Source organism: Phasianus colchicus, chromosome 23 (assembly GCF_987193195.1).
Source record: "Phasianus colchicus chromosome 23, bPhaCol1.hap1.1, whole genome shotgun sequence".
Lineage (NCBI taxonomy): Eukaryota > Metazoa > Chordata > Aves > Galliformes > Phasianidae > Phasianus > Phasianus colchicus.
In genome coordinates this window covers 851,170-876,394 of record NC_143458.1, presented here as the reverse complement: position 1 = coordinate 876,394, position 25,225 = coordinate 851,170, and the positions used below count along the sequence as shown (strand labels likewise).

Below are 25,225 nucleotides of genomic sequence, written 5' to 3'. Positions count from 1 at the left end.
ACTACAGGCAGCACTGCAGAAAAGTTCTGGTAGACACCAAGCTGAACAGAAGTCAGCAATGGTTCCTCGCCACTTAGAAAACTAATGAAATTCTTGGCTGCATTAGGCAAAATATTGCCAGCATTTCAAGAAAGGTGATCCTTCTCCTCTACCCAGCACTGGTTAGGACACAGCTGGTGTACTGTGTCTTGTTCTGAACCTTTCAGTACAAGAGAGATCTGGACATACTTGAAAGACTTCAGTGTAGGGCTGTGGAGGTGATCTTGGGATTGGAGCACCCCTTCTATGAGGACAGAGAGTTGGGATTATTCAGTCTGGAGAAGAGGAGGCTCAGGGAGGATCTTGTCAATGTCTAACAGTACCTGAAGTGAGGATGCAAAGAAGACAGAGCCAGGCTGTTTTCAGTAGTGCCAGTGCCAGGACAACAGGCAACGGGCAGAAACTGGAACGCAAGAGGTTCCATCTAAACATCAGGTAACAGTTCTTTACTGTGCAGGAGATGGAGCTCTGGGACTGGTTGCCCAGAGATGTGGAATCTCTTTCCTGGGTGATCTTCAGAAGTCACCTGGACATGCTTTTGGGCAACCTGCTCCAGATGTCCCTGCTTGAGCAGAAAGAGTGGACCAAGCCACCTCCAGAGATCCCTTCCAACCTCACAGTAGTGCATAGCAGGAGAAAGAGATAGTGGACACAAGTTGAAAAGAGCGTGGTGAGGCACTGGAACAGAGAAGCTGTCGACACCTCATCCCTGAAAGTGATCAAGATCAGGTTGGATGGAACCCAAGGCAATCTGCTTTATTGGGTGGCAACTAGATGATCTTTGACTTCTCTTCCAACCAAAGCTGTTCTATGATTTGATGAAAAAAGAGGTTCCACGCACTGCATTGGAAGTCAGACACTAAATAGTTGTAGTCTACATCCCTGGCGATTTTCAAAATACTCCTAGACAAAGCCCTAAGCAACCTGGTCAGACCTCATAACTGACTCTGAATTGAGTAAGAGGTTGTCCTAAAAGATCTCCTGAATTCCTTTACAGCATGGATTATCATATCAAGTTCTCATATGACCCAACTAGTAAGAAACATCAACAAAACTGTGGTAGAAAACCTCTTAGGAGCTAGATTGCTGACCCTAGCAGATACGTTTGCAAGCAAGGACAGACTTTCTTTTCAGATCAGGGCAAACTTGAATTAAACTTCAGAATCCCATCCAGACTTCTGTGTGCAGGCAGACTAGTCCTATAAAAAACTCTGAACGCTCTGCCAGTGTTGCTGAAAAACAAGTCAAGTGGCTCTAAGGAGTAAAAACGATTGGACTTTCCTGGACTTTCCTTAAATCTTATTGAAGATAAATAAAATCATACACAGGAGTCTGTTAATCTCCTCACTGAAAAAAAATATTTTAGATCTCCTGGTCAAACACAGATGTGTATTTTAGGACTGCCCCAGCAAACTGATCAGTCTCATGTAAAAACCCAGAGGAATGGGACTGGAGGTAACAAATCATTAAGGTTCCTATAGTCAGAACAAAAGCAGTTCTGGGATTTGGGTTGCCACAGACGATCTGAAGAGCAAAGAACAGGAAATAAGAGCCAAAGCAGGTTAACTTCCAGCTCTTGTTTACTTCTGGAGCTTAGAAGAAAAAAAGAAATGCGGGTTTTTGCCTTCTATTTGTGTCACATCTACTTTCTGATGAAAAGAACGTTTATTACCAGAGAAGTCCCATATCACTAGAACACCGTTGATCCATGTCTCCATCTGATGGGCCCCAAGGAGCATGAGATTCATCTTATTTCCAGGGAAAATAAATCAAGATCTTTCGCTTGCACTTTATAGACTTTATAGAAGTGCCCATCAACTGCTTTATCACAAGAATTGATCTGATTTTCTTACAGAAGTTTCAGGTATCTGTGAGGCACTGACTGTCTCTGGAAATCAAAGATCATTATTCTTAAGCTGAAAGCAGATATCTTCAAAACTTATCAGGTAGTGTTTTTTTTGGTTGTTGTTGTTTCTTTATTTGCTTTTAACATATCTACGTAATAGCAGGAGCTCCAAATCTGGAAGTCTGTTTAAAGCAGTGCTTCAGTGGCACATAGTTTTATCCATACGGAGAGGCTGAAATATTGCCTCCTGTGTCTTTACATGAGATCAAGGAACAAGGCTCAACTGATTGATATGAATGGTATACAATGATGTTTTCCATTCACTGTGTTTTTGTAATATCCTTCTCCATCTTAATGATAATAAGAAAAGTGATCAGAAGATCCATCATAGCTGGGTGTGGAAATAGGAGTTTTCAGTGTATGGTTAGACAAGAGTTCTTTTTGAATTTGAAGGTTATTTACTATCCTGAAGATGCCAGATTTTTTTGTTTTTGCTTTTGTTTCTTCTTTTGAAGCCTAAAATCATCGATGGCTCCATCTCTCACTTACTTGCTTCCCTGTTCATGTCAGAAAACCCGGTGGCTAAAAATTGGTGTTAAGTTATAGAAGCCAACAGAGTAGAGAAGCTGAAGCCCTACTGATTAACTGACTGCATCTCAGTGAAAAAACCTGGAATATCTGTGGTCTGATTCACCACATCACCAGGTGTGCTACTGTCTCTCTAGCGGAAATTTCTGACATGAGAACAGAAAAATCCCACAGTGCATTCAAGAGGAGTCTAATAATGGAACTGACTGCAACATCTCTGCAAAAGAGAGCTCAGGTAAGTGGAAACAATTAACAAGCAACTCTAAGCTTTTGCACTGTGCAATCACTTGCTTTGTTTTGTTTTTTCTTTTTTTTTTTTGTTTTCACGTCAAGGAGAAAAGAAATGGACATATCCTGAAGTCCTTTCCCAAGAGTGTTCAGAATACTGCGAGAAAAGGTATTGAATGTGAGAGCCTGGGATTAAGTAAGTAGAACAAATGATAAGCTCATAATAGAGTTGTGTGCATTGTTCTTGCTTTGATGATTTGTCCTGTATGTGCTGTGGTTTGTTGTACTGGATCCCTGTGTGTATGAGAAAATTGTACTATACTACCACATTTCCATGATACAAGGATACCTTTCTACTACCAAAGAACATTTTGTGCCTTGAGATTCACTACTGCATTCTGGTGGAGTGTTCTCCCTGTAGGTAACAGAGTTTGAGCCTGGAGAACACAGAATTAATGACCATTTTCTCCTCTGTGGTAGATTTCTTCTATCTTTTGTGCATCCATTTCCCATTGAGGGCAGTAAGAAAACATCGACTTACCATAAGTGCCACAGTGCTGCATGAATAATCCATCTGCATTGCACATACGGAGGCACTCATTCAAGGTAATGAGCCAGTGTGACTGATTAAGCAGACAACTGAGCTTCATCCTTTACACTTTACTAGTGTGCTCTCTTTATATTTTCTCCTAATTATCCTACAATAGACAGTACATAGAGGTTACCAGGCTTTGCTTAGTTGTGTATTAATTTTGTTCTATTTGGGTGTGCATTCCCTGCAGTTTGGTGTCTTGAAGTCTTTGCGTCCCACTGGCAGTTGGGGAAGGCTGTGAATATGAGCCAAAGCATCCTAGAGTTTGGGATTCCTTCACTTTTGCATATGAGTTTTTCAAAACCAATAAAAAAATATCTTAGAAGAAGACTGTTCATACTACCAATCCTCTCAGCAGGGAAAATTAGATCATTGCAGAGTGCAAGCAGGCATTTTTGAACTTCTCCCCAGTGTAGTAAAATTCTCTTGCTTTCTTTGGACTGTAGATGTTTTGGTTGCCAGCTGCACTGAAGCACTCTGGTCTGACCGGCCCTCCGGTGCTCCATCCAGTTGATTCCTCCCACATGAAGACAGCAGAAGGACCAGAACTAGAAAACCATACTCTTCTGACAGAATTTGTCCTCTCTGGATTGTCCAGCCACCCAGAGCAGCAGAACTGGCTGTTCTTCTCATTCAGTTTGATTCATACCTTCACCCTCGCTGGGAACCTTCTCATCTTCCTGGTCACAGCGCATCCTACCCTCCACATGCCCATGTACTTCTTCCTCCGGGTCCTGTCCTTCCTGGATATTTCCATAGCATCCACTGTCGTTCCCAAGATGTTGGTAAGCTTCCTGTCAGAGGGCAGGAGAATTTCCTACGTGGGCTGTGCCACACAGCTCTACTTTGTCATTTTCTTGGGGGCCACCGAATGCTACATTTTGGCAGCTATGGCCTATGACCGCTATGTGGCCATATGCAACCCCCTTAGATATGCCATCATCATGAACAACAAAGCCAGGCTTTCCCTAGTCCTGCTGTCATGCTGCACTGGTAATGTGGTATCCGTGGTGCAGACAGCTTGGGTGTTCACCTTGCGGTTCTGTGGACCCAACAAGATTAACTACTTCTTCTGTGACATTCCTCCACTCATTATGCTCTCCTGCACTGACACCTCCTTGTATGAAAAGCAGACACTTACCACCGCAGTGCTGGTCATCTTTGCACCATTTTGTCTCATTCTGGTATCTTATGCCTGCATCATCTCCAACATCCTGAAGATTTCTTCTGCAGAGGGCAGGCGCAAGACCTTCTCCACCTGTTCTTCACATCTTATTGTTGTAACTCTTTATTATGGCAGTGGGAGCTTGATTTACTTACGGCCCAAAGTCAATTACTCTCAAGACATTAAGACATTTTTTTCTCTCATATACACAGCTATAATTCCAGCACTAAATCCCCTGATTTACAGCCTGAGGAATAAAGAAGTGAAAGGAGTACTAATTAAAACTATAGCTGACCCGAGGAAGAAATAAATCTTTTATTGTACATGAATGTGGAGCTTTAAAATGCTATTTCTGGCATAGGTCATTGTGTAAGGTTGCTAGCTCACTAAAAAAAACAGGTGTTTTATAGATGTGAATGTTTTGTCTTTATTCTTGCCTTCAGTAGTAAGTCATTTAAAATTTTAGTTTCTCATTCTTCCTTGTGAGGAAGAAATGTATACTAGACATTTCCTTTAGATCAAACCAGTCAAAATCACCTCAATGCCAGTCAAAATCACCTCAATGCCACAGCTTATTTGGGCACTTGGGTCTGAAGGTCTTGCTTTCATTGCAGGAGATTCAGCTGACACTCTCACTTAAGAAATGTTATTTTACTGTGTGAAAACTTGGTCCTTATCTTGTTTGTAAGCTCTCTGTATGTACTGAAAGAATCCAGCCTCCCCACAGCCTTCTTTTCTCCAGGCTGAACAAGCTCAGCTCCCTCAGCCTTTCCTCATACCAGAAGTGCTCTAACAAGGCAGAGGAACTGATGCTCATTCCTTGATTCCAGAAAGACTTAAGCATTTCATATAGCACAGTCACCAGGAAGGTATCTTGGGACCTGAGACAGAATAATTAGTATTTTGCATCTCTCAGCCTTTCTTTCAGATCTAAAGTACCATGACTCCATGATGTAAATTCCGCGTGAATGTTTCTCTGTCATTTCTTTCTCTCTGGAAATCATTATTATTTATATTTCAATTCAGAGAACCAGGAGAGCTAAAAAAGTTTTCAACAACAACCAACAAAACAAAGCTAACAAACAAAGAAAAAGAAAAGTGAAGCTGACTGCATTTAATACCCGTAATTAGCAAAGACTCTTTGGATTAGTAAGTGGAAACCTTCTTGTAGTAAATTCCTGTAGATGCTGAAAGCATTTACTTTCTTTTGTGAACATTTCTTTAACAGTTTTACTAACATTTACTAACACTTGCTATTAAGTCTGCGCTGTGGTCATCTGCTTCCCTCTTAGAGGTGTTTATAGTTGGTTTGTTCACTGTTCACTTTGGTGCCAGGCAGTGCTTTGGAAAACATCGCCCACATCCCATTATTAAACTTAAGAGAAGGTTCTGCACATCTGTGCTTGGGTCTCAAGAGTTCCTTTCTTGAGAAAAATTTTGCTGAAGCCATTCCTTCTAGTGACACCTCTGAAAAATACAAAGTTTCCCAGGAGACCAAAGACGGGTTTTACCAGTCTACTTGGGCTACTAGGAAACTTAACCTTCACATGGTGAAAATTAGGGCTGATATATGACAAGGGAACCAAATCAACATTTTGGCTTCTCAGACTGCTCTGCTGGAGAGAAGACTGAGAGTGCTCGGGAACATGGAAAGGGGCAGAACCAGGACAGATAGCTAAACTGAAGGAAATTCTGCGCTAGGAGATGTCTTGCTGAACAATGAAACTGGGGGAAGTTAGCCAGGGGGAGTGCAGTTCTTAGGGACTGGCTGGGCTTCTGTCTGCTGGTACTGAGAGATTGCCTTGTGTGTCACTTGTTTTGTGTACTCTTTTTTTCTCCCCATTTTTATTTTCCTAATACACTCTCTTTATCTCTACCCACAAGTTTTACTTTTCTTTCCCAACTCCCTCCTCCATCCTACTGTGGCAGGGCAGGAATGCACAGGTAGTGTGGTGCTGAGCTGCCTGTCAGTTTAACCCCGACATATAGGCTGCCTAGGTCTCCAGATGCTTAACGCAATATCCTGATACCTTAATAATTCTCCACCAAACCTTTATCACCTCTTTGTTGGAATATATTTGCATAAACTAAAATAAAAACAACCAAACCCACAAACAAAACTGAAACATCCATACATAAATTCTCTAGAATTACTGAAAATTAGAAACTCAGAGTTTCTAATTAGAAACCTTAGTAAAGTGAACTACTAAAATGAACACGGGATGCTTTTATTGGTTTTGTTACTGTCAGTTTTCTTTTAAATGCAGGTTCATTGTTTGGTCAGCAGCTGTTTTGTTTCTAAAGCTGTTATTACTCTGAGGCAGCATTGTTATCTCAGCTCCATGTTGTTTCCAATTTCATTTTTTTTTTTTCCCTAGAGTCAATTATTAAGTTGACAGTTAGTTTTGTTTTTACATATCTCTGTAACAGAGAACAGCTATCTAACAGAGGAGTGACAGCTTTCAATTGCTCATTTTGAAAAAGATGTTACTGAGAAATCTCTTTTGGAATTCTTCATCTCTGTGTTCCTCACTGTGTAGACGATGGGATTTGGCACTGGGGGTGGCTGTTCAGAGACAACATGGCTTTGTCTACCACAAGCTTTTTGAACAGCTGTGTGCAGAGAAAGATGCCAGGTGCAAAACGGATGCTCACCTCTGCAACCTGGGCTTCATATGTGGAAAAGGTTTTGTGCATCCCCTCTATGATACGTGCCTTGATTTTGATCAAGGTGACAGCTTACAACACAATCAGGGCAATGAGATGAGGACTGTAAGCAGACCATTCTTGGACTCCACGAACAATTCAGCTGCATGAATATCCATACTGGCCAGTTTGATCACCCATGTGACATCACAGTAAAAACTGTCTGGGAAGTTTGGTCCACAGGATGACAAATGAATGACAGTGTTACCTGCACATTAGAATGAACAATGCCCCTACCCACACTCCTGCAACCAGCTGAAGCTGTAATTTCTGTGATTCAAGATGCTTGGGTACTGCAAAGATATATGGAGAGCCACATATTGATTCAGAGGCATCGCTGTGAGGACAACAACCATGGAACCTCCTGAAGAAAAAGGTGTGTAATTGCATCCCCTCAAAGTCAGAGTTTGGGAGCTCATTTGCATACCAGAAGCATAAATTATTGGCTGTAGGGGGACTTCTGCATTGCACCTGGTGTGGAGTAAGTACAGGAAGTGACTTACTGAGATTTCTGTGGGAAAATCTTTCTTATTATAATCAGGATAAATGCCAAAACACACCTCCATCCCAATGGCAGCCCAACTCCAAGGGGCGACCACTGAGAGTGATTAGAAAGAACATTACACCAGTTAGAATCATAGAACCATAGCATCATTAAGGTTGGAAAAGAATTTAAGTACTCCACAAGTCCAACCGTCCAGCTACCACCAATTCTGCCCACTGACAATGTCCCTCCATGTCACATCTCCATGCTTCTGGGACTCCTCCAGGGACGGTGACTCCACCACCCCCCTGGGTGGGAGAGACAGGCTGGAATGCATGGGGATTTATTTTCTAACAAATATTTTTGCTTATTAATGCAACAACTGGTACAGGAATAATTTAAGATAAAATAAATAATTAATATATACTAATGAATAATTGTAAACAAACACCTTATGACTGTTAATAAGACCCATGGGCATCATAGTTCACACTGCTGTGTTAATTATACGGCCATCACCTTTGGAACCAAACACCTGCAGTCCCAGCTGTCCCTTAAAGAGACAAAGAAGAGTACAATGAAACCAAATCTCCATCCTCTGCTGCACAATTTTTCCTCCCTGTCAGCAGGTGATGAGTGAGACAGCCCAGGCCCTAGGTACTCTGTGCTGACTTGCAGACAGGGAGACAGATGGCCATGAGTGGGTCCAGAACCTAACAGAGTTTAACCTCTGGTCCATGCACAGCACTACTAAATACATGAGTGTGTGGGAGAGGAGGAGAGAGAAGACTTCAGACCAGGATGATGGACTACCAGCAAAGCTCCTGAAAGGGAGGTATATATTGAAGCTGATGGCATATGTTTGTAGGATATTAAAGCTGGGGTTGGCTTCAGAAGTAGTTAGGGTGTGAAGCTGGGAGTTTGGCAGCTGGAGAGCTGTTGGTACTGGGGAAGCACTGAGGAGGTCGATAAGAGTTGCGAGGATTAGAGGGGTTCAGGTCTCAGCTGTCTGTCATTCGTACGTGAGTCAGGGAGCACTGATGCCAGTGAGAATAAACCTGAGTGAACTCAGAATGAATGAAGAAGAAAAGCACCTCAGGCTATGTTGTTCTTTTCCCTTCACAGGACATCAGGTGTGGAGGGCACATTTTACCTCAGGAGGAGAAACCTTGACTGAAGAGTGAATGACAAGAAGGGTGGTAACCAGGAAAAGGAACACGTACTTATTTCTACTGAGTTTATGTGTAATGATCTCAAACAGAAGATAGTGAGTGTTAGTATTACTGAGCTTCGACAAGTGAGGAGTGATAGCTGAATTCTGGTTAGACTGCCAGAACATTAATGAGACAATGACTTTTCTTTGATCAAAGCATGTTCTTTGATGCCCATGATCAAATTGTACAGGTTACAGGGTTAAAAGCTCAGAATCCTACCTCACATCCACAGGTATGCTTTGGTATTGCCCTGAATAGTGGTCTGTTGCCCTCTGAGGTAGTTGTTAACATATGCAGCAGAGGTTTAGTCATCTCCTATTGGCAGATGAAATTTGTTTTTGTAGTAGTTACATAGTCATGTAGGGTCAGGAATGCCATTCAGAACCAGGGAACAGATTCAGAGATTATAGGTGCATTGCATCTGCTGAAAGACAAAGATACAGTTGAAGGTCTGAGCTAGAGAAGTGTTAACTAGTTAAATATTGCAGTGTCACTGGGATGGCCCAGGGTATCTCAGACATCTTTACTAAGTTGGCTAGCATTATAAATTATATGATACATGCCACCCCCCAACACACACACCAAAAACAAACAAACAAACAAACAAACAAACAAAAAAAAAACAGAAAGAAAAAAAGGCAAAACAACACCCAAACAAAAAATAATTAAAAAATTAACAAACAAAAAAAACCCAAGCTCTCCAAACTAACTCTAGAGAGACAGCTTTGATTCATCACACTCATATGTTGTTATTCTCCTGCTAAACCATCTGTTTTGTAGTGGATAATTTAAGGATCTGAAAATAGAAAAAGGAAGTGCATAACGTGGATTTCCTGGTAAATTTATTTCCAGTAGAGAAGACAAAAATGCAGCAGGGGAAATAGGGTGAAGTCAGAAGATGAAACTGACTTGAGTTCAGAGTAACTGGAAAGGAGACCATGCGAACCACAATCTGCAGCTGAACTGAGGAGAGGATCTTGACACAAGTAGATTAATAGCACCTGGGAAGTATGAGAAAAATTGGAAAATATTTACCACCTTTCTGATGTGGTGTTACAGGACAGAGCAAAGAGGAAATAGCACAATTCCTTCTGTAGTGGTTCAGGCTGAGCAACCCAGATGGTAGAGATGTGAAGTCATGGAAGCCGAGTGCAACCACAGAAGTCTCTATAGCCAAGCAGAAGTGAGGGGAGAGCATTATTACTGCATTCACTGCATGTGTAGGGTCAGGTATAGCAGTGTGCAGAGGTAGATTCCTGTAGGAATCTTCCCGTCACGGGATGGGATGGGGTACTAGGTTAGCTCTGAAGCTGATCGAATCACTGAGAGGGAAGTGAAAGTGAGGCAAAGAGAAACTTCATTCCAGATGCCCATGGACATGCATCTGCAGGCAAGTGAGAATTATAGAAGCATAGGACCAGAGAATGGCGTGGGTTGGAAGGAATTGTAAGGAACATCCAGTTCCAACCCCAGTGTTCAAGGCTGGTTGGCATCCAGCCCAGGGCTGCCCAGGGCCCCATCCAAACTGATGAGCTTCACCATGAGCAAGTGGAGTCCTACACACAGGGAGAAAAAACTGCGTTCATCATTATATCGTGGGGACTGACCTGTTGGAGAGGAGCTCTGCAGAGAAAACCTGAGTGTCCTGGTGGCCACAGGTTGGCCATGAGCAGCAGTGTGCCCTGGTGGCCAAGGCCAACGGTATCCTGGGGTGCATTGCACAGAGCAGTTTGAGGGAGATAATCCTCCCCCTCTGCTCTGCCCCAGTGAAACCACATCTGGAGCACTGTGTTCAGTTCTGCACTCCCCAGCTCAAAAAAGACAAAGATCTCCTAGAAAGACTGCAGCAGAGGGCCACAAAGATGACGAAGGGCCTGGAGCATCTCCTGTTTGAGGCAAGGCTGAGAGCCCTGGGGCTGTTCGGTCTGGGGAAGAGAGGGCTGAGAGGACATCTCAGCACTGTTTGTAGATATCTAAAGTGCAGGAGTCAGATGGAATTGGGCTCTTTTCTGTGACATACAGTGACAGGACAAGAGGTAATGTGCACAAACTGGAACATGGGAATTTCCATACCTTCCTTACTGTGAGAATGACACTGGAACAGGCTGCCCAGAGATGGGGTGGAGCCTCCTCCTCTGGAGATATTCAAACCCATCCAGTTGCTTTCCTGTGCAAAGAGCTATAGGGTACCTGTTTTAGTAAGAGGCAAGATTAGACCAACCAGAGGCCGCTTCCAACCTCTACAAACCTGTGATTCTTTTATTATGTGAAGAAAATTGGTCGCCCTCCTGTTTACAGTCTCCTCTTAAGTACTGCAAGGAAATTAGAGAAATTAGATATTGGACAACAAGGACTAATTTATATACACTTGAAGTACAATGAGCCCTTCAACTGTCCATGTAAGAAATGAAGTAATGTGGGGAGATGGAGGCCATGGATGTGATAGGTTGACGGTTGGACTAGGCGATCTTAGCAGTCTTTCTCATCCTTAATTATTCAATGATTAAATAAAGAATATGAAGATTTTTTGTGTATTTCAAGGCACAATGAGAAAATTTTAATTTCCACTGTCAAGACCAACTTCATCTCTTACTAGTAAGGGAAGTAAACTAAACCTTTTTTACATTAAAGACTTTTAAAGGTCTGAATATCTACTCCTGAATATCTATCTTAGCATTTTCAGTACGTTCAACATTGCTGCCCAGAATCCTAATGCATTAACAAGCAGACATAGTCATTCATACAAACTTAACATATTTGCAGCAAAAAGGAAAAAAGATGTTGAAGTAAAGAAAGTAAAAACTCATGTTCCTTTCTCCTGCCTCAAAAGAAGAAAAAGAATTGGGACGAATGAAAGGATTTAGATCAATGGAAGGACTTTTAAAATAAATTTTACTTTCTAAAAATGGTGATGAATCAAAATCCAGTTTAATTCAAAATGTATGAAAATGAAATTATTTGATGTGCTCCATGAGAAATACTAATTTGTTTTCTATGGCTGTCATATTGTTGATTCTTGGTTGTTGAGATATGTAATAATTGATTTTTTTTCCTGTTTCCAGTGTTCTGATGACTTCTTTGGAAAATTAGACACTGCTATGGGATTTCTTTGGGGAAAAGTGGAAGTCTGCATGTAATCTAGGCATGTTTATCTCCCTCGAAAGACAACTGGAGAAAACAGGTTATTTCAGAACATACTTCAACTGATGCATTCCAGAGAAAATTTGGGATGAAATTAGCCATTCCTTGGGATGTCTATACTGACATCACTAACTACAAGGATTTAAAATTGTTCAACTGCAATCTTCCTTCAGATGTGAGTGGTCTGTAATTAGTTTCCTTTTATAATCAGTGGATGCAATTTTAGGTTTGAGTAACTTTAGACTGCAATTCATCTAGCTTTGTTTGGCTGTCTACATTAGAACGAAATGTACTGTACCTTGGAAGGGTCTACTTTGCTCATTTGGAGAGGCTGTATGTTTCACTATTTCAGAACAAGATAGTTACACTATAAACCACAAAGATTAACTACAGGAGACTGGACTGATGCTTTACAACTTAAATTTAATCCAGGTGCCAGTTGCCAGGGAGAACATCTGATGACATGTTTACTTTCTGTTAAAAAAACCAGTATAGTTCTCAAGTTAGTGGGAATCTAAGTGACTAGTTTTCAAGAATTTCACTATGAAGAGATCCATAAAACCAGGTAACGGTCACAGGATGTGCATTTTCAGTAGCCTAAGCGTAGCCCAAGTTGCTTAAATATTGCAGCATATTGGCATTGTGTGTTTATTGCTGTCTGTTTTTCAGGGCTTGCAAGAGTCAAAATGGAGCATGAAAACTGTAGTTAGAGAGTTTATTCTGCTAGGATTGTCTCAATCCCACAAAGTCCAGTCAATTCCCTTCTTCTTCTTCCTCCTGTTCTACATCATAATTCTCCCAAGCAACATCCTTATCATTCTCACAATTCAGGGGGATTCCCAGCTGGGATCACCCATGCATTTTTTCCTGGCTAATCTGGCATTCTTGGATATCTGCTACTGTCCTGTGACCCCACCCAAAATGCTGGCTGACTTTTTCTCAAATCCTAAGATCAACTCCTACAAGGCCTGATTGACCCAGCCTTTGTTTCTTCACTTCCTGGGAGCAGCAGCAGCTTTCCTGCTCTTGGCCATAGCCTATGACCGTTATGTTGCTATTTGCAAACCTCTCCACTACACCATGCTTGTGAACAGGACTGTATGCTGTGCCCTGGCTGGAGCTTCGTGGGGCAGTGTCTTCATTCATGGCATCATTCTATTGGCTCTCACCATCAAGCTCCCCTTCTGTGGCCCCAACGTCCTGGACGACTTTGTCTGTGATGTGCGTCAATTGGCGAACTTGGCCTGTGCTAACCTTACATGGCGGAACTTCTGATGTTCCTCAACAATGGAGTTGTCATTGTCATGTGCTTTTCACTTCTCCTCATCTCCTACATAATCCTCTTGCTGAAGCTCCAGACACACCAAAACAAAGAACAAAATAACCTCCACCTGCATTTCCCACATCATCGTAGTTTTTGTCATGCTTGGCTCAGCTGTCTACATATATGTCCTACCCTCTGAGGCTGTCCCAATGGAAAAGGTTTCCATTGGGAAAACTTTCTTTTCCATACGGTTGTCTTCCCTTGACTAATCCCATGATCTACATGCTGTAACAAGGAGATCAAAAGCTCCGTGTGGAAGTTGGTCAGCAAATACATATTTAAAAAAAAAAAAAATTGAAAGAAATAAATGAAAGTTTATTTGTTCCTCTTTTTGTTCATGCAATTTTCTTAGGAACAAATCCACACTGTACATTATGTAAAAGCATACATAATGATAACCTTCAAGAAGTCCTTTTCTATCAAAAAAATCCCTAGAGCGATACTAAAACCTGTATGGAATAAGTTAAGGAAGAACCAACCTGTGTAAAGGAACCAACTCATGCACTATGAAGTTATCATTAAGAATCTTTTAAATTCATTAGAAAGTATCTGGTAGGTGTTGAGACTTCATAGAGCTATTACTGGACTACTGGTTCAGCTTCAACCATGGTAATTCATTATTTCAGTTTATAGTCAAACTTTCACTGTTGATGCTGCCTTCTCATTGGACTCATTCATGATCCCACCATTGAATGAGTTGATTACATTTCCACAAAGGGAGAGTGTGAAAGCTGCTGGATGATCCAGCTTGTAGGCAAGCTTTGCAATTCATATAGCATAGGTAAGAAATTGCAATCTGTTAAGTAAAAATCAAAGACAATGTAGCTATAGCTTTACAGGACGTGCAGATCATAAACTTTATCCATACAGTTACAGACATTTGCAGCACAGATGTCTGTCTGAATTAGTCACTAAGGATTCCAGCAAAACTAACAGGCATTTCTAGGGAGAAGTTCAGCTAACCCTTTCTTAATTTCTACTTTGAGAAGTAATAAACCATGCCTTAGGCGTTTTTGTCTCGCCCCTTGTACTTGCCCTGTAATCCGCTTTATAGTTTGACCCCAAGGTGGTCAGCCAAATAATTCTTCTCAATGGGAAACTGTGCTTTCAGAGAGCATGGTTTTCTTACTGCACTGTAACTTCCTTAGGCAGTGCAGATGATGCAGAGTGAGCTAAACATGTCTCCATCCACAAAGTCCTCCAATAATATCTCAGAAGACACTGCATCCTACAGGTCACAGAGTTCTTGGTTCTCACATAACACTCTAGCATGCTGTAAATATCCAAATGCAGTTGCCCTTGAAGTAGGGTATTTTTGTTCTTGTTGTTCCTTTCTTCACTAACTTTCTACATATCACTAGGTGAAAGAAAATGCCATAAAGTCAAGAGTGCCTTTCTCAGGAATGCACTCAGCTCTGAGCACCACCACTTATACACGGCCTTCTGTCACACTGCTGCCATCAGCTGCCGCTGTCGGCCTCCCCAATGCTTCCACCATGGTTACCTGACATCCCTACAGTCCTGCACCCGCTCAGAAGTAATACTTAAAATGCATTCTTCCATACTTCATGACAGAGGACTGAAGAGACTCACTTTTGGGTGGTGCTAAGGATGGTCCATCCCCAACATGTCCCTTTGCACGCTGCAAGGCCCAGCTGGCATTCTGGCAGCCTGCTGGCTGCTGCTCCCTAACGCAGGGAACTGCACTGTGCTGCTTCTGAGGAGAGAAAGAAAGGAGGGTCCATGGAAATGGGCACCCAACATTTGCAAAGAGATGCAGCGTTCCAGATCGTGCCAGAGACAGGATATCACAGTGCTGAGTCATTAGCTACCACTAAAGGAAACAAACATTTGGGAGAGTATTCACAGCAACTGCTGCAATTTCTGGGCATATCCCAGCTTTCTTACTGTTCAGGTGGAGAAGACGGGCGCTCACAGACATCAGTTCAGTGGGTTAAACCAACACACCTGCAAAATGCCAGCATTATTCAGGAAACAGTCTTCAGGTGCCATAGTTCAATCCACGCAAAGTTATTGTGCAGAGCCTTAGCTCTTGACTTCCATTTCTTCCCTAAATTTTACTACTGCAAGCAGCTAGAACAAACCTTTCAGGTGAAATTCAGGGCAGCAGGGACCCGGCAAACCATAACTAGGTGCAGCTGGCAGGAGGGCAGTTCACGCTCTTTGCTCCCACCCTGCCCCAGCAGCTTAAGGAGCCTGGCAATGCTGTCCTGTTGCAGCACATGCAGAATCCAACCGGTTATGGAGGTAACAAAGGACCAGTAGTGCTCCCCCTGCTCCAGCTTTTCCCCTTCAAAATGAGAGAAAGGAAGAAAACCCAAACAAATAAATCCAGCCATACTTTTCCATACGCAGAGCAGGAATGGGAACTGCGTCTGTCTTCTCATTGAGACAGTGGTGGGGAAGCTCAGTTCCTGGGGTCCTCTCCACAGGGACTGCCCCCTGGCTTCACTCTTTCTTCAACTGCCTCAATCCCCAAAATCTCCTTTTGGAAAGAATCCCTAAAGAAAGAATCTGCAAGTGATAAAGAGTAAGGAGAAGCATTTTTCCAGCTTTCTTCTATCATGCACTTTAGACTCTTGAGTAGGACAGTGTCTTAAAATCAACTGGTTACAAGAACCATCCCCAAAATACCTCTAGATTCTGTACAGCTGCCATGATTTCTGACAGCAAGTGTTCTCCATCTCCTCAACATTTATACACCTTGAACCAAGTGGCTGGTGTTGCTGTCACGAAGAAAACTCCCTTTGTCTTCCACCCCTACTGCAGCCGCAATAGCTGCACTGGTACGATCCACGTGTTCAACAGACCTCAGCTCTGCCTTAGCCAGGCACAATGGCTGTCCTTCTCCCTCCCAGCTCACACACCAGAGTACTGCTGTGCCACATGGTAAGAGCAGCAGTGACAGTGGGCAGCACCCATCAGCCTCCACCCTGCTCTCACCACCAGCTGGGACAAGGGCTGACACAGCAGGCCCACCCCAGCCCAGCTTTTCATCTGAGACACCTCCCAGCAACCACCCAGCACCAAACCCAGTTCACCCACTCGGCCTGCTCAGCCTGAGCTGTGCCCAGCTCATGCACATGCTGCAGCAGTGCTTCTGACGGGTTCTCACAGGGCGATCTCTCTCAAGGAAGGCCCAGAGCCCAGTCTCTGCGTGCAGCACCAGCTCTGCTCACCAGCTGTGGGACAAACGCTCCCACCCCAGCAACAGTTGTGACCTCTGTGAGTGCCCACATCACTTCTGGGCCTCCATCAGACGTAAAGGGAGCGGTCATCTCCTACATCCAAATTTTAAGAAACCAACAGCAGGGTCACCCAATGGAGTTATCTGAAGTAAAATAACAAAGAAGTTAAGATGACTCTTGTGTAAGCAGCTCAGGTCACCCTCTTGCTCAGGTGCTGCATGATCGGACAAAGGAGATGTTGCCTCTGAGGTGGAGGCTGGAAGGGTCTGGGCTTTCAAACTGTCAGCAAGCATTTGGATGAGCCACCTTCCTGCTGAGGAGCTCCTTAACATCATTCCTGCCTCCTCCGGTACCGTACTGGGAGATGCTCCAGAGTTCATTAGCCTGGACTCCCATCAACAGCTGCTCCTGCACTGACCTTCACTCACACTCTGATACCGTCCACTTCCAGCACAAGCTGACCTGCAAGGAAACGTGGGATTAATGCAAATGCAGAAGAACACGGCTGTGTCACCACCACGTATTGCAGCCTTGGGAAGTCAGCTACAACTACAACCTTGGTCAGAATTAAAACAGGCACAGTGCATTAACTGTGACCTCTAAACTGAAGTAATTGTCACGATCAGAAATAAATACTGAAATCGCTCACTTAACTATTGGTGGTTACCTCCAAACTCTTTTGCTTTTGGGAGAATATGGACTCAGAATTGAAGGATACAAGAAAAATGACATCTGCTTCACTGGAGGTGGTTAAGCTTGGAAGTAGGATTCCAAAATGAAAAGGTTTTCAACTCCTTATAAGGCAGAAAGCAATGGGATGATTGCTGATGCCTGCAGAAAGCCTGATCTGCTCTGCCACAGGTGGCTGAATGACACAAAAGCTGTGCTGCTCATTCAGAAGTGCGTGGGGCATGGGGTGGGCATGGGGGACCAACACACGGGATGTCAACACTCACTTTCCCATCAGAAGGGAACTCCCTTCTCCCTTCCATGCCATGTCCACACCACTCCTAAGGGCTGTACTGACACAGTCAGCATAGAATCCATGCAAACGTTCTTTTCTCATCGTGGTGGTTTTTAACAGACGCAAGCAATGAGACATCGGGTCACTGTGTGGGCTGCTGGGTGACACTGCCATCATTTCCAAGCCATTGCTTCCTAGGGGCAAATAAAGTAAAATACTTTAAGAAAATTTCACACAGAGATTGCATACTATACTATTCTTTTACACAAAGCAGAAGGACAAAACAGGAGATACGTGCAGCTACATCAACACTCCAGTTGCTGAAGGAATGGAAAGACAGATCAAATGACAATACATTATTCTAATTCAAGGACTGCTCATCAGCACCCATTGCCCAGGGAGCAATGCAGGGATGATTGTTGCATTTCTTCTTCTCCTAGCCAGAAACTGTTTTTCCTACCTTAAAAAGGAAAGGAAAAAAAGCCTGACATAGTGCTGACAGGGCAGGCAGATGTGGCACACCAAGGCATACTGAATCTGCAGAACATTTGAAACTTTCACCTTTCCTCCAAGAGCAGTCTAAACCTTCCATACCCACTCCTACTTTCACCACTATTCTTACTAAAGCTGCTTTTTCAGCTGGGGCTCCTCTCTGTCCTCAGCAGTATGACTCAGCACACAGAAGCACCTCAGCTCCATTTTGTTTCCACACCCACTTTGTGGGACCGTGGGTTTCCCATCAGAAGGCTTCACACACACCATGCGTTCAGCTCAGTGAAAGGAGACACAGCTGATACAGGCTTGCTGTGCAAGAGAAATCCAGGTTCTCTTCTCATTCCCACAATCCTTCCAGTAGTTCAGTCCATTTGGTACATTACCATGTCCCGGATTCTCAGCTGTGTTTTCCACACACTAATCTGTCTACCAACAATGCATACACAGGAACCAAGAAACCAATAGCTACACTCAATCATAACCCAGGGCAAGGAAATCTCAGAGCAATCCTAAGTGAAAGCACCACTTTTCTGAAACTCTGACTCAAGCTCCTCACGCTCCCCCTCAACTCTTTTCTCAGAAGCCCACTCCTCTGCTTTTTCCTTTTCCTCTGAATGCTTGCATTTTTGTGCAGCCAGGACTTGGGAGAAAGCTGGGATGCAAACTGCAGAGAACTGTCCCAGCAATGAACAAACAGAAAGCCTGGGCAGAAAGACAGTGCATCAAGTCCAGATGCCTGTTGTGTATCTGTACCTCTCTTTGGTGCTTTCTCCAGCTCTGTCTTCTTCCCCAGCCTTTCCACATGGCCATGCTGCAGTGGAAGGCCACTGGAGTCAGTTTCTCGCAGAGAGAAAGCAGGAAATACTTGAAGAGCAACTCTTTGGAAGAAGATTTTAGCACAGCCAGCCACTACCTTCAAGTTTTCAAGCACAGTTTCTTAAATTTGCCTTTCCACTGCTCTAACATTATGCCTTCCTTACAGTCAACACGAGGCACTTTTCTCCCTCCTCCATCACACACACCCTTTCACACAGTCCTATTTAGATGAAAGTACCCAAACTACAGCTCACAAAACATTCTTACCCACAGAGGCTTTCCATTTCCCCCTTTCTCAATAAGAGTCAATAGAATCCCATGCTCCATCCCTAAAATAAAGTACAGCCTTTCCATGTCACAGAAAGCAGTTGCCAATAGAATCCTTGTCCTGTTAGCCCACATCCACCAAAATCCCTCCAATACACAATTTCTACAGCCAAAACAAACTCATTTTTTCAACTGAAATGCATTTACAGAAAGTATTACTAGTCTCATTCCTGCTGAGTGAGTGGCAAATTAATCCACATCTGTCAGACAGCTCTACAATGCACAAAGCAAAGCTGCACAAGCAAACACAACGCTATCAGGTGCATGAGCTGAGAAACACTTCATTCCTAAGTCAAACAACTGTGAGTACAAGTACCTCCACACTGTTTGGCCTCTGCAAGGAATAGACACAGCTCTAAGAACCATTTAGACACAGACTCGGATCGCTCTACTGCCACCAACAGCCACTGTCAGCCTCTCTATTGCTTCCACTATAGCTTCCAGTACAGCGCTGCCATCAGTCACTCTTTCCTCTCAAGACTCTCTTGTTTTCTCACTTACCTCCTTAGTTGCACTAAGGAAATGGTTTTGCCATTAGCTACGGCATCCACCCCCAACCAAACCAACACATCTATCAGTCAGCAGGGTTGCGCCCCATGAGGCCAGGCCTCATGCCATGACAGCAGAGGAGCAAGGTCCAAGGCTGCAGCAAGGGAGGATTTGCTCAAAGGCAACAGCCGTGGGCACAGAAATCAAGGCAAGAAGCTGCTTATCTTCAGAAGGATTCAGGTAGGCAGGGATCTCCAGAGAGATCCTCTTGCCTACACTGCCAACCCTTCAATGAGGGCTGGGAAGGGGTAGATCCTGGCTCCAGCCCTTCTGTCATTCTGGAACATTGCATGCTCTGGGTTGGCCCTGCCTTTCTACCAGGTGAAAAATCAGGTTTCAAGCCATGGCTCAGCATTTACACTCCAGCATCCCTTAGCATTAACCCCACAGGACAACCCTTAACCTTTTACCTTCACCTAAAAGGCTAATCCTTAACACTCACCCCAAAAGATACTCCTCAACCCTAATCCAAAATGCTAACGCTTAACCCTCATTCCCATCTCAAAAGTGCTGCTGTTGTCCCTAACAAAAAGGACAAGCCATAAACCCCCAACCAGGTGGGCACACCCCCACCATCACTAACATCAAGTGTGAAGCCTTAACCTTTAAACCTAACAGAAAACAGTAACATGAAACCCTAACCCCAAAGGGTTACCCTCAGCACTTAGCTCTAGCACTAAACACTAACACTTCATTACAATCCAGAAGTGTAAACCTTAGGATCATAGGATCACCACGGTTGGAAACAACATCTGAGACCATCTAAGTCCAACATTTCCCACTAAATCACATCCCTCGGTACAACACCTAAACACTCATTGAACACCTCTGGGGATGGTGATTCCACCATTTCCCCTTCCATAAAAACCTAACCCAAAAGGGTATATCCCATCACCATCACCCACAAGGGTAACTGCAGACAAAGGCAATAGCAAATATAGCTGCTTTAAACCAGTCCTAAATTAACCAAGAAAAGTAAAGGACACAAACCTGTAAATACAGAATGAGCCAGCAGGATGAGGAAATGAGCAGAGATTTCAGAAACGTGTCTGCTGTCAGGGAGGGGAGTTCAGGCCTGCCCCAGTACCACAGATCTCCAAGGCACGATACAACATGGGGAGGTGGCAAAGGTGACAGGGCTAGGAGGAGAGCTGGCGGAGGAGGAAGGTTGGATGCCTGGCAGTTTGAGAGGGACTGAGGTAGCCTCACTCATCACAGACATGGTCAGCGCAGACACTCTGGTGTCCGACATGATGTAAAGTGTCTTCTTAGGACTGGTTGTGGTCACTGCAGAGAAGGAAAGAACGTGGTCAGCAGTTGTGGGGACAGGGTGCCTACCCTGGGCTGCAGCCCCGGCAGCAGAGTTGCAGGGCTTCAAACTGCACAGAAAACCCCCCTGTCTCATTTTGTTTTCAGACTGACTCCAAAATAAACCCCAGCACTGCCATAGCCTGCGCAGAGCACAGCAAGGGAGCCCCAAACCTTTCAGCTCCCTTTCTAGACCCCTCAGACTCTAAGAATCCTCCCTCCCTTTAGTGATCTCACTCTCTCCCCAGGGGGCTAGGACCATAGGCTTCTTCCTTGGCCATGAGCTCTCCATCGCACTCTCAGAACTGTCACACAGCTCAGGCATCTTCAACTCTGACCCACCAGCACTAAAGTGCACACACCACCTGACACGGCTTCACAAGCAACCATCTGCCTTTGCATCACATGCCTCTACCTGCCTTTGCTAGGCAAGCATGCACCTACCTGCCTTTGCTTTGGAAGCATGCACACGCTTCCCTTTGCTAAGCAAGACCACAGTCCCTTTTAATCTCAGGAGGGAATAAAACAGCCCGAACAAAAAGGGTACAGCGAGGCTCTCTCTAGGACACCTGCTGTCTCAGCAGAGTTGACAGTTACTTAAAATGCACTAAGTACCTACAAAACCATCACGCTCAAACAAGGAAAGTAAACAAGTCCAGGATGCAGTGAAGGGTTCCTAGCTCTTTGTAGGTAATACCTGCTCCGTGGGCACACGATGCGCACAAATTGCCCCTCATCTCTTCCCCATCCCCTTCCGCACCCCACCTCTCCTCAGAGACTTGCCAAAAAGGCCAGAACCATTACTCCCTTCTGGCAGGCTTACTCACAGAACAGCAGGCTTCTCTTCACCGTGCATCACATGGACACAAATGGGCTGTTGGTGCAAGGAGGGCAATTTCACCTGAGCACCTCACCATATATGTTCCCTCCACCCTGCTTTTCTGCAGAGATACAAGGATAAAAAACTCAGTTCCTCTGAGCAACGACTGGAAGGAACTCTGGAAAATTCTCCATTCAAAAGCAGCTCCTTTGTGGTCTTGGTTCCTGAGGGCTCCTTTGGATCACCTTTCAGGCAAAGTGTAAGAGGTTCTACTGTACAAACCTATGTACCTTGGTACCTTTTTCCACCCCAAAACTAATTCTGACAGAGTTGTGATGCAGACATTGGACACGGAGAAGAAGAGAAAAAGAGCAGAAGAGAGGATAAACTAAGGATACCGGTAAGGAAGAAGCGCAGAAGATGAAAAGCACAGTAGGATACAGGCAAGACAGCAAAAGAGATGAGCAGTAGCGGAGAGAATAAAGGTAAGAGATGCTGAGAAGGATAAGAGCAGAAAGAAAATAGACAAGAAAGAAGAGCAGAGAAGAAGAAAAAGGATGTAGGTAAGAAAAACAAGCAGACAAGGAGAAAAGCAAAAGAGGTATTAGCGTATACAGAGTGTATACAGAGAAGACAAAAGCAGAAGTGGAGAGAAGCTGAAGAGGAAAAGCGAGAAAGGAAGTCTGGCAGAAGTCAAGAGACAGTAAGAGAGGAAAGTGGCAAATGAGAAGAGCAGAAGTGAGTACAGAAGAGCAGAAAACGAAAAGAGCAGTAAAGAAGAATAGTAAAGAAGAGTAGAAAGTGCTATAAAGAGAACAGTAAAAGAGGAGAGCACATGAAGAAAGAGGAGAGAGGACAGTGAAGAAGGAACCGCAGAAGAGGAGCGTAGAAGGTGTGAGGACTGGAAAGAAACAAAGTGAGTGTAGTAACAGGACACCATTTCCCTTGGGACTTTGCAATCTCTTTCACTTCTGACAGACAGAGGCGCTGAGAAGAACAAGAGCCATGTCTGTGTTCACCAAGGACTCACCTCTGCATGTGCAGCGGCAGCTCTCAGAGAAGCCTTCTTTAGTCCCACTTTCCTCTCTTCAGGTCCTGGCAGGCATGGGGAGGAGCCTGACCACCAATGAAGACCGAGGCAAGACACTTATTGAGCACCTCAGCTCAGCTTTTTCCATGTCTGAGGAAGCCAGTTCTCTGTCCTCATTTATCAGAGGGGGAACGCTCTCCTTGGCCTGTCTTCTGCCTGTGTACCTGTAGAACCCCTTCTTGTTATTCTTCACATCCCACACCAAGTTCAGCTCCACCTGTGCCTTGGCTTTCCTAATCCTATCCCTGTGCACACAGACAGCAGCCCTGGCAGGAACGCAGCGCTGTGGCAATTTGCAGAGCTTAACATGCAGTTCCATCAGCGCATTGTGTTTTCGCACTCAGACGTTACTGGCTGCCGAGCGGAGCGGCTGATAAGGCCATAGTGAGCCACTTTTTCCTAGCAGTGTATGTGGGACCCGAGGAAAATGTCCTCGCGCGTTTTAAAGGCAAAAGCTAAAAGTATTCTACTGGGACTCCGGTGCTTCTCGTGAGGCACAATCATGGAGGCAGAAGGCAGAAGTATTCATTTGTGTCCCCATGCAAAGTTATTGAGGAGGAACGAAGCTGTTCTCCCACTAAAGCTGAAAGTTTGAGAACGATCACTCATGGATTCCTTTTGCTAAACTCATACGCTGGTTCTTAAACTGATGTGCTAATCCCTACTGCTGAACAGAGCAACCCACATCAATCCCCCCTTTTCCGTTGAGGATTACGATGTTCACATCCTAATCCTCACCACCTTTTGACCTTTCATACTTAGAGATACATCTCCAAAGTCCAATCACGCTACAAGGAAGGATGCATACATACAGCAATTACACACACCATCCCCACAAATAACTTCTTTAACCAGTGCAATTTGGGAAGCCAGGAAGTCACGCTGGTTTCAGCTCACATCGTCTTATGTTGTGCAGTATTTCACTTTGGTGCCATATCTTATCTCCATCTGCTTCAATTCTACCACTCTGACCTACATGAACACAACAATATCATTTACTGCTGCATGAACTCCTTCTTGTGCACCTAACAAGATACCTGAAGCCCTTCTACATTGCAATACCACCCAGGCCAAGCTCTGGACTTTTTCCCTTTTCTTCTTCCCTTCTGCCTCTCTTCCCCTCTCTCCTTCTTCCTTTCCTTTCCTTCTTTTCCCTTGCCCCCTTTTCCATTTCCCTCCCCTCCCTCCCTCCCTCCCTCCCTCCCTACCAGCCTGGCTCTCATGCTGTTGTCCAGATGCCCGTCTTCCTTTTCCCACACCTCCATGCTCTGCCCACATCCCCCTGTTTGGCTGCATCTCCCTGCGGATGTCCCACCCCACAGCCCCACTCACAGCCGCCATCCCCGGAGCTCTGCCCTCCCCCAGTCGCTCCCCCACCTCCCCAGGAGATCCCTGAGGGCTCTCCGTTCCACCCCCACCCTTCTTCGCCCCCCGCTGCCCCTCGAGCCCCACTCGGGCTTCAGGCCGTGCGTGCAGGCCGCGCTGCCACAGCGACAGCGCGCCCTCCCTCCTTGCGGCGCGGGAAGACGTCCCCGCGGCGACAGCGCATGCGCGGTGGCGTCTCCATAGCAACAGCGCCCCGGCGCGGCCATTGCTCGAGCGACGCGCCGTCCCCGCTGAGTGACGTCATCACGCCGCGACCCGCGGACGCGGCCATGCGGAAGTGGAGGGGGGCCCCGCGCTGTTCCAGCGCCGCGGCGCAGCCCCGGGTCTCCGAGCGCCGCCTCAGCTTCTACGAGTGGGTGTTCGGGGGCGGCGGGGGCACCGGGGCCGTCCTGTCTTGGCCCCGTGGGTCCTCTGCTGCTCAGGGCCTCTGCTCGGCGGCGGGAGGTGCCCTGTGCCCCCCGCCCTTCCTCCCCCCCCCCCCACGGTGTTTCACTGCCTTCCCCCCACTCCCCCCTCCGCGGGTCGCCCACAACCTCCGGAGTTCCTCAGTCTGACCCCTGGCCTTACGCTCTCCCCCCCCGTTCCCCGCCTCCACTTCCCCCATTCTCATCGCTGGAGTCCTCTTCCACCCGTCCCCTCAGTTCCTCCGTCACTGTCTGCCCCTGTTCCCTATTCTGACCCCCAGGGTTCCATGTCTGTCTCTCACTGATCCGTTGTGTCCCCATTCTCTCCCCTGACCCCCCCAAGTCTTCCCATTTTCTCCCTTAGATTCATCCCCCTCCCCCGTCCCTTCTATCTGACCCTCAGAATTCCCTGTCCCCTCAAGTACCCCCGCTCCAATTCCCCCATTCACATAATAGAATCTCCTACCATTCCCCAGTCCCCTCAATTTGCACCCCCAGGGTCCCCTGTCTTCCCTTACTCCCCCTGATTC

At 45.2% G+C, this 25,225-nt stretch overlaps 1 protein-coding gene and 1 long non-coding RNA gene across 16 annotated transcripts; one reads left to right on the top strand and one right to left on the bottom strand.

Annotated features, from left to right (window-relative positions):
• The first annotated feature begins 2,827 nt into the window (after nt 1-2,827).
• On the top strand, nt 2,828-5,571 carry LOC116233222 (olfactory receptor 10A7-like). The gene is made up of 2 exons (XM_031599995.2): nt 2,828-3,307; nt 3,740-5,571. The coding sequence occupies exons 1-2, from the start codon at nt 3,263-3,265 to the stop codon at nt 4,766-4,768; spliced, it is 1,074 nt and encodes a 357-aa protein (XP_031455855.2). The 5' UTR covers nt 2,828-3,262; the 3' UTR covers nt 4,769-5,571.
• A 4,109-nt stretch (nt 5,572-9,680) lies between these two features.
• LOC116233225 (uncharacterized) lies at nt 9,681-24,078 on the bottom strand. Of its 15 annotated transcripts, XR_016459571.1 has the most exons (10): nt 23,733-24,078; nt 22,846-23,069; nt 21,823-21,936; nt 20,678-20,974; nt 17,493-17,694; nt 16,394-16,998; nt 14,921-15,849; nt 11,111-11,174; nt 10,936-11,041; nt 9,681-9,863 (listed from the first exon to the last, which is right to left on the bottom strand). It is a non-coding gene; the product is annotated as an uncharacterized LOC116233225 (long non-coding RNA). The 15 variants fall into 15 exon arrangements; XR_016459574.1 differs by lacking the exon at nt 11,111-11,174 and having other exon boundaries at nt 10,936-11,052; XR_016459579.1 differs by lacking the exons at nt 9,681-9,863; nt 10,936-11,041; nt 11,111-11,174 and having other exon boundaries at nt 11,841-15,044; nt 15,236-15,295; nt 15,433-15,849.
• Nucleotides 24,079-25,225: the final 1,147 nt, after the last annotated feature.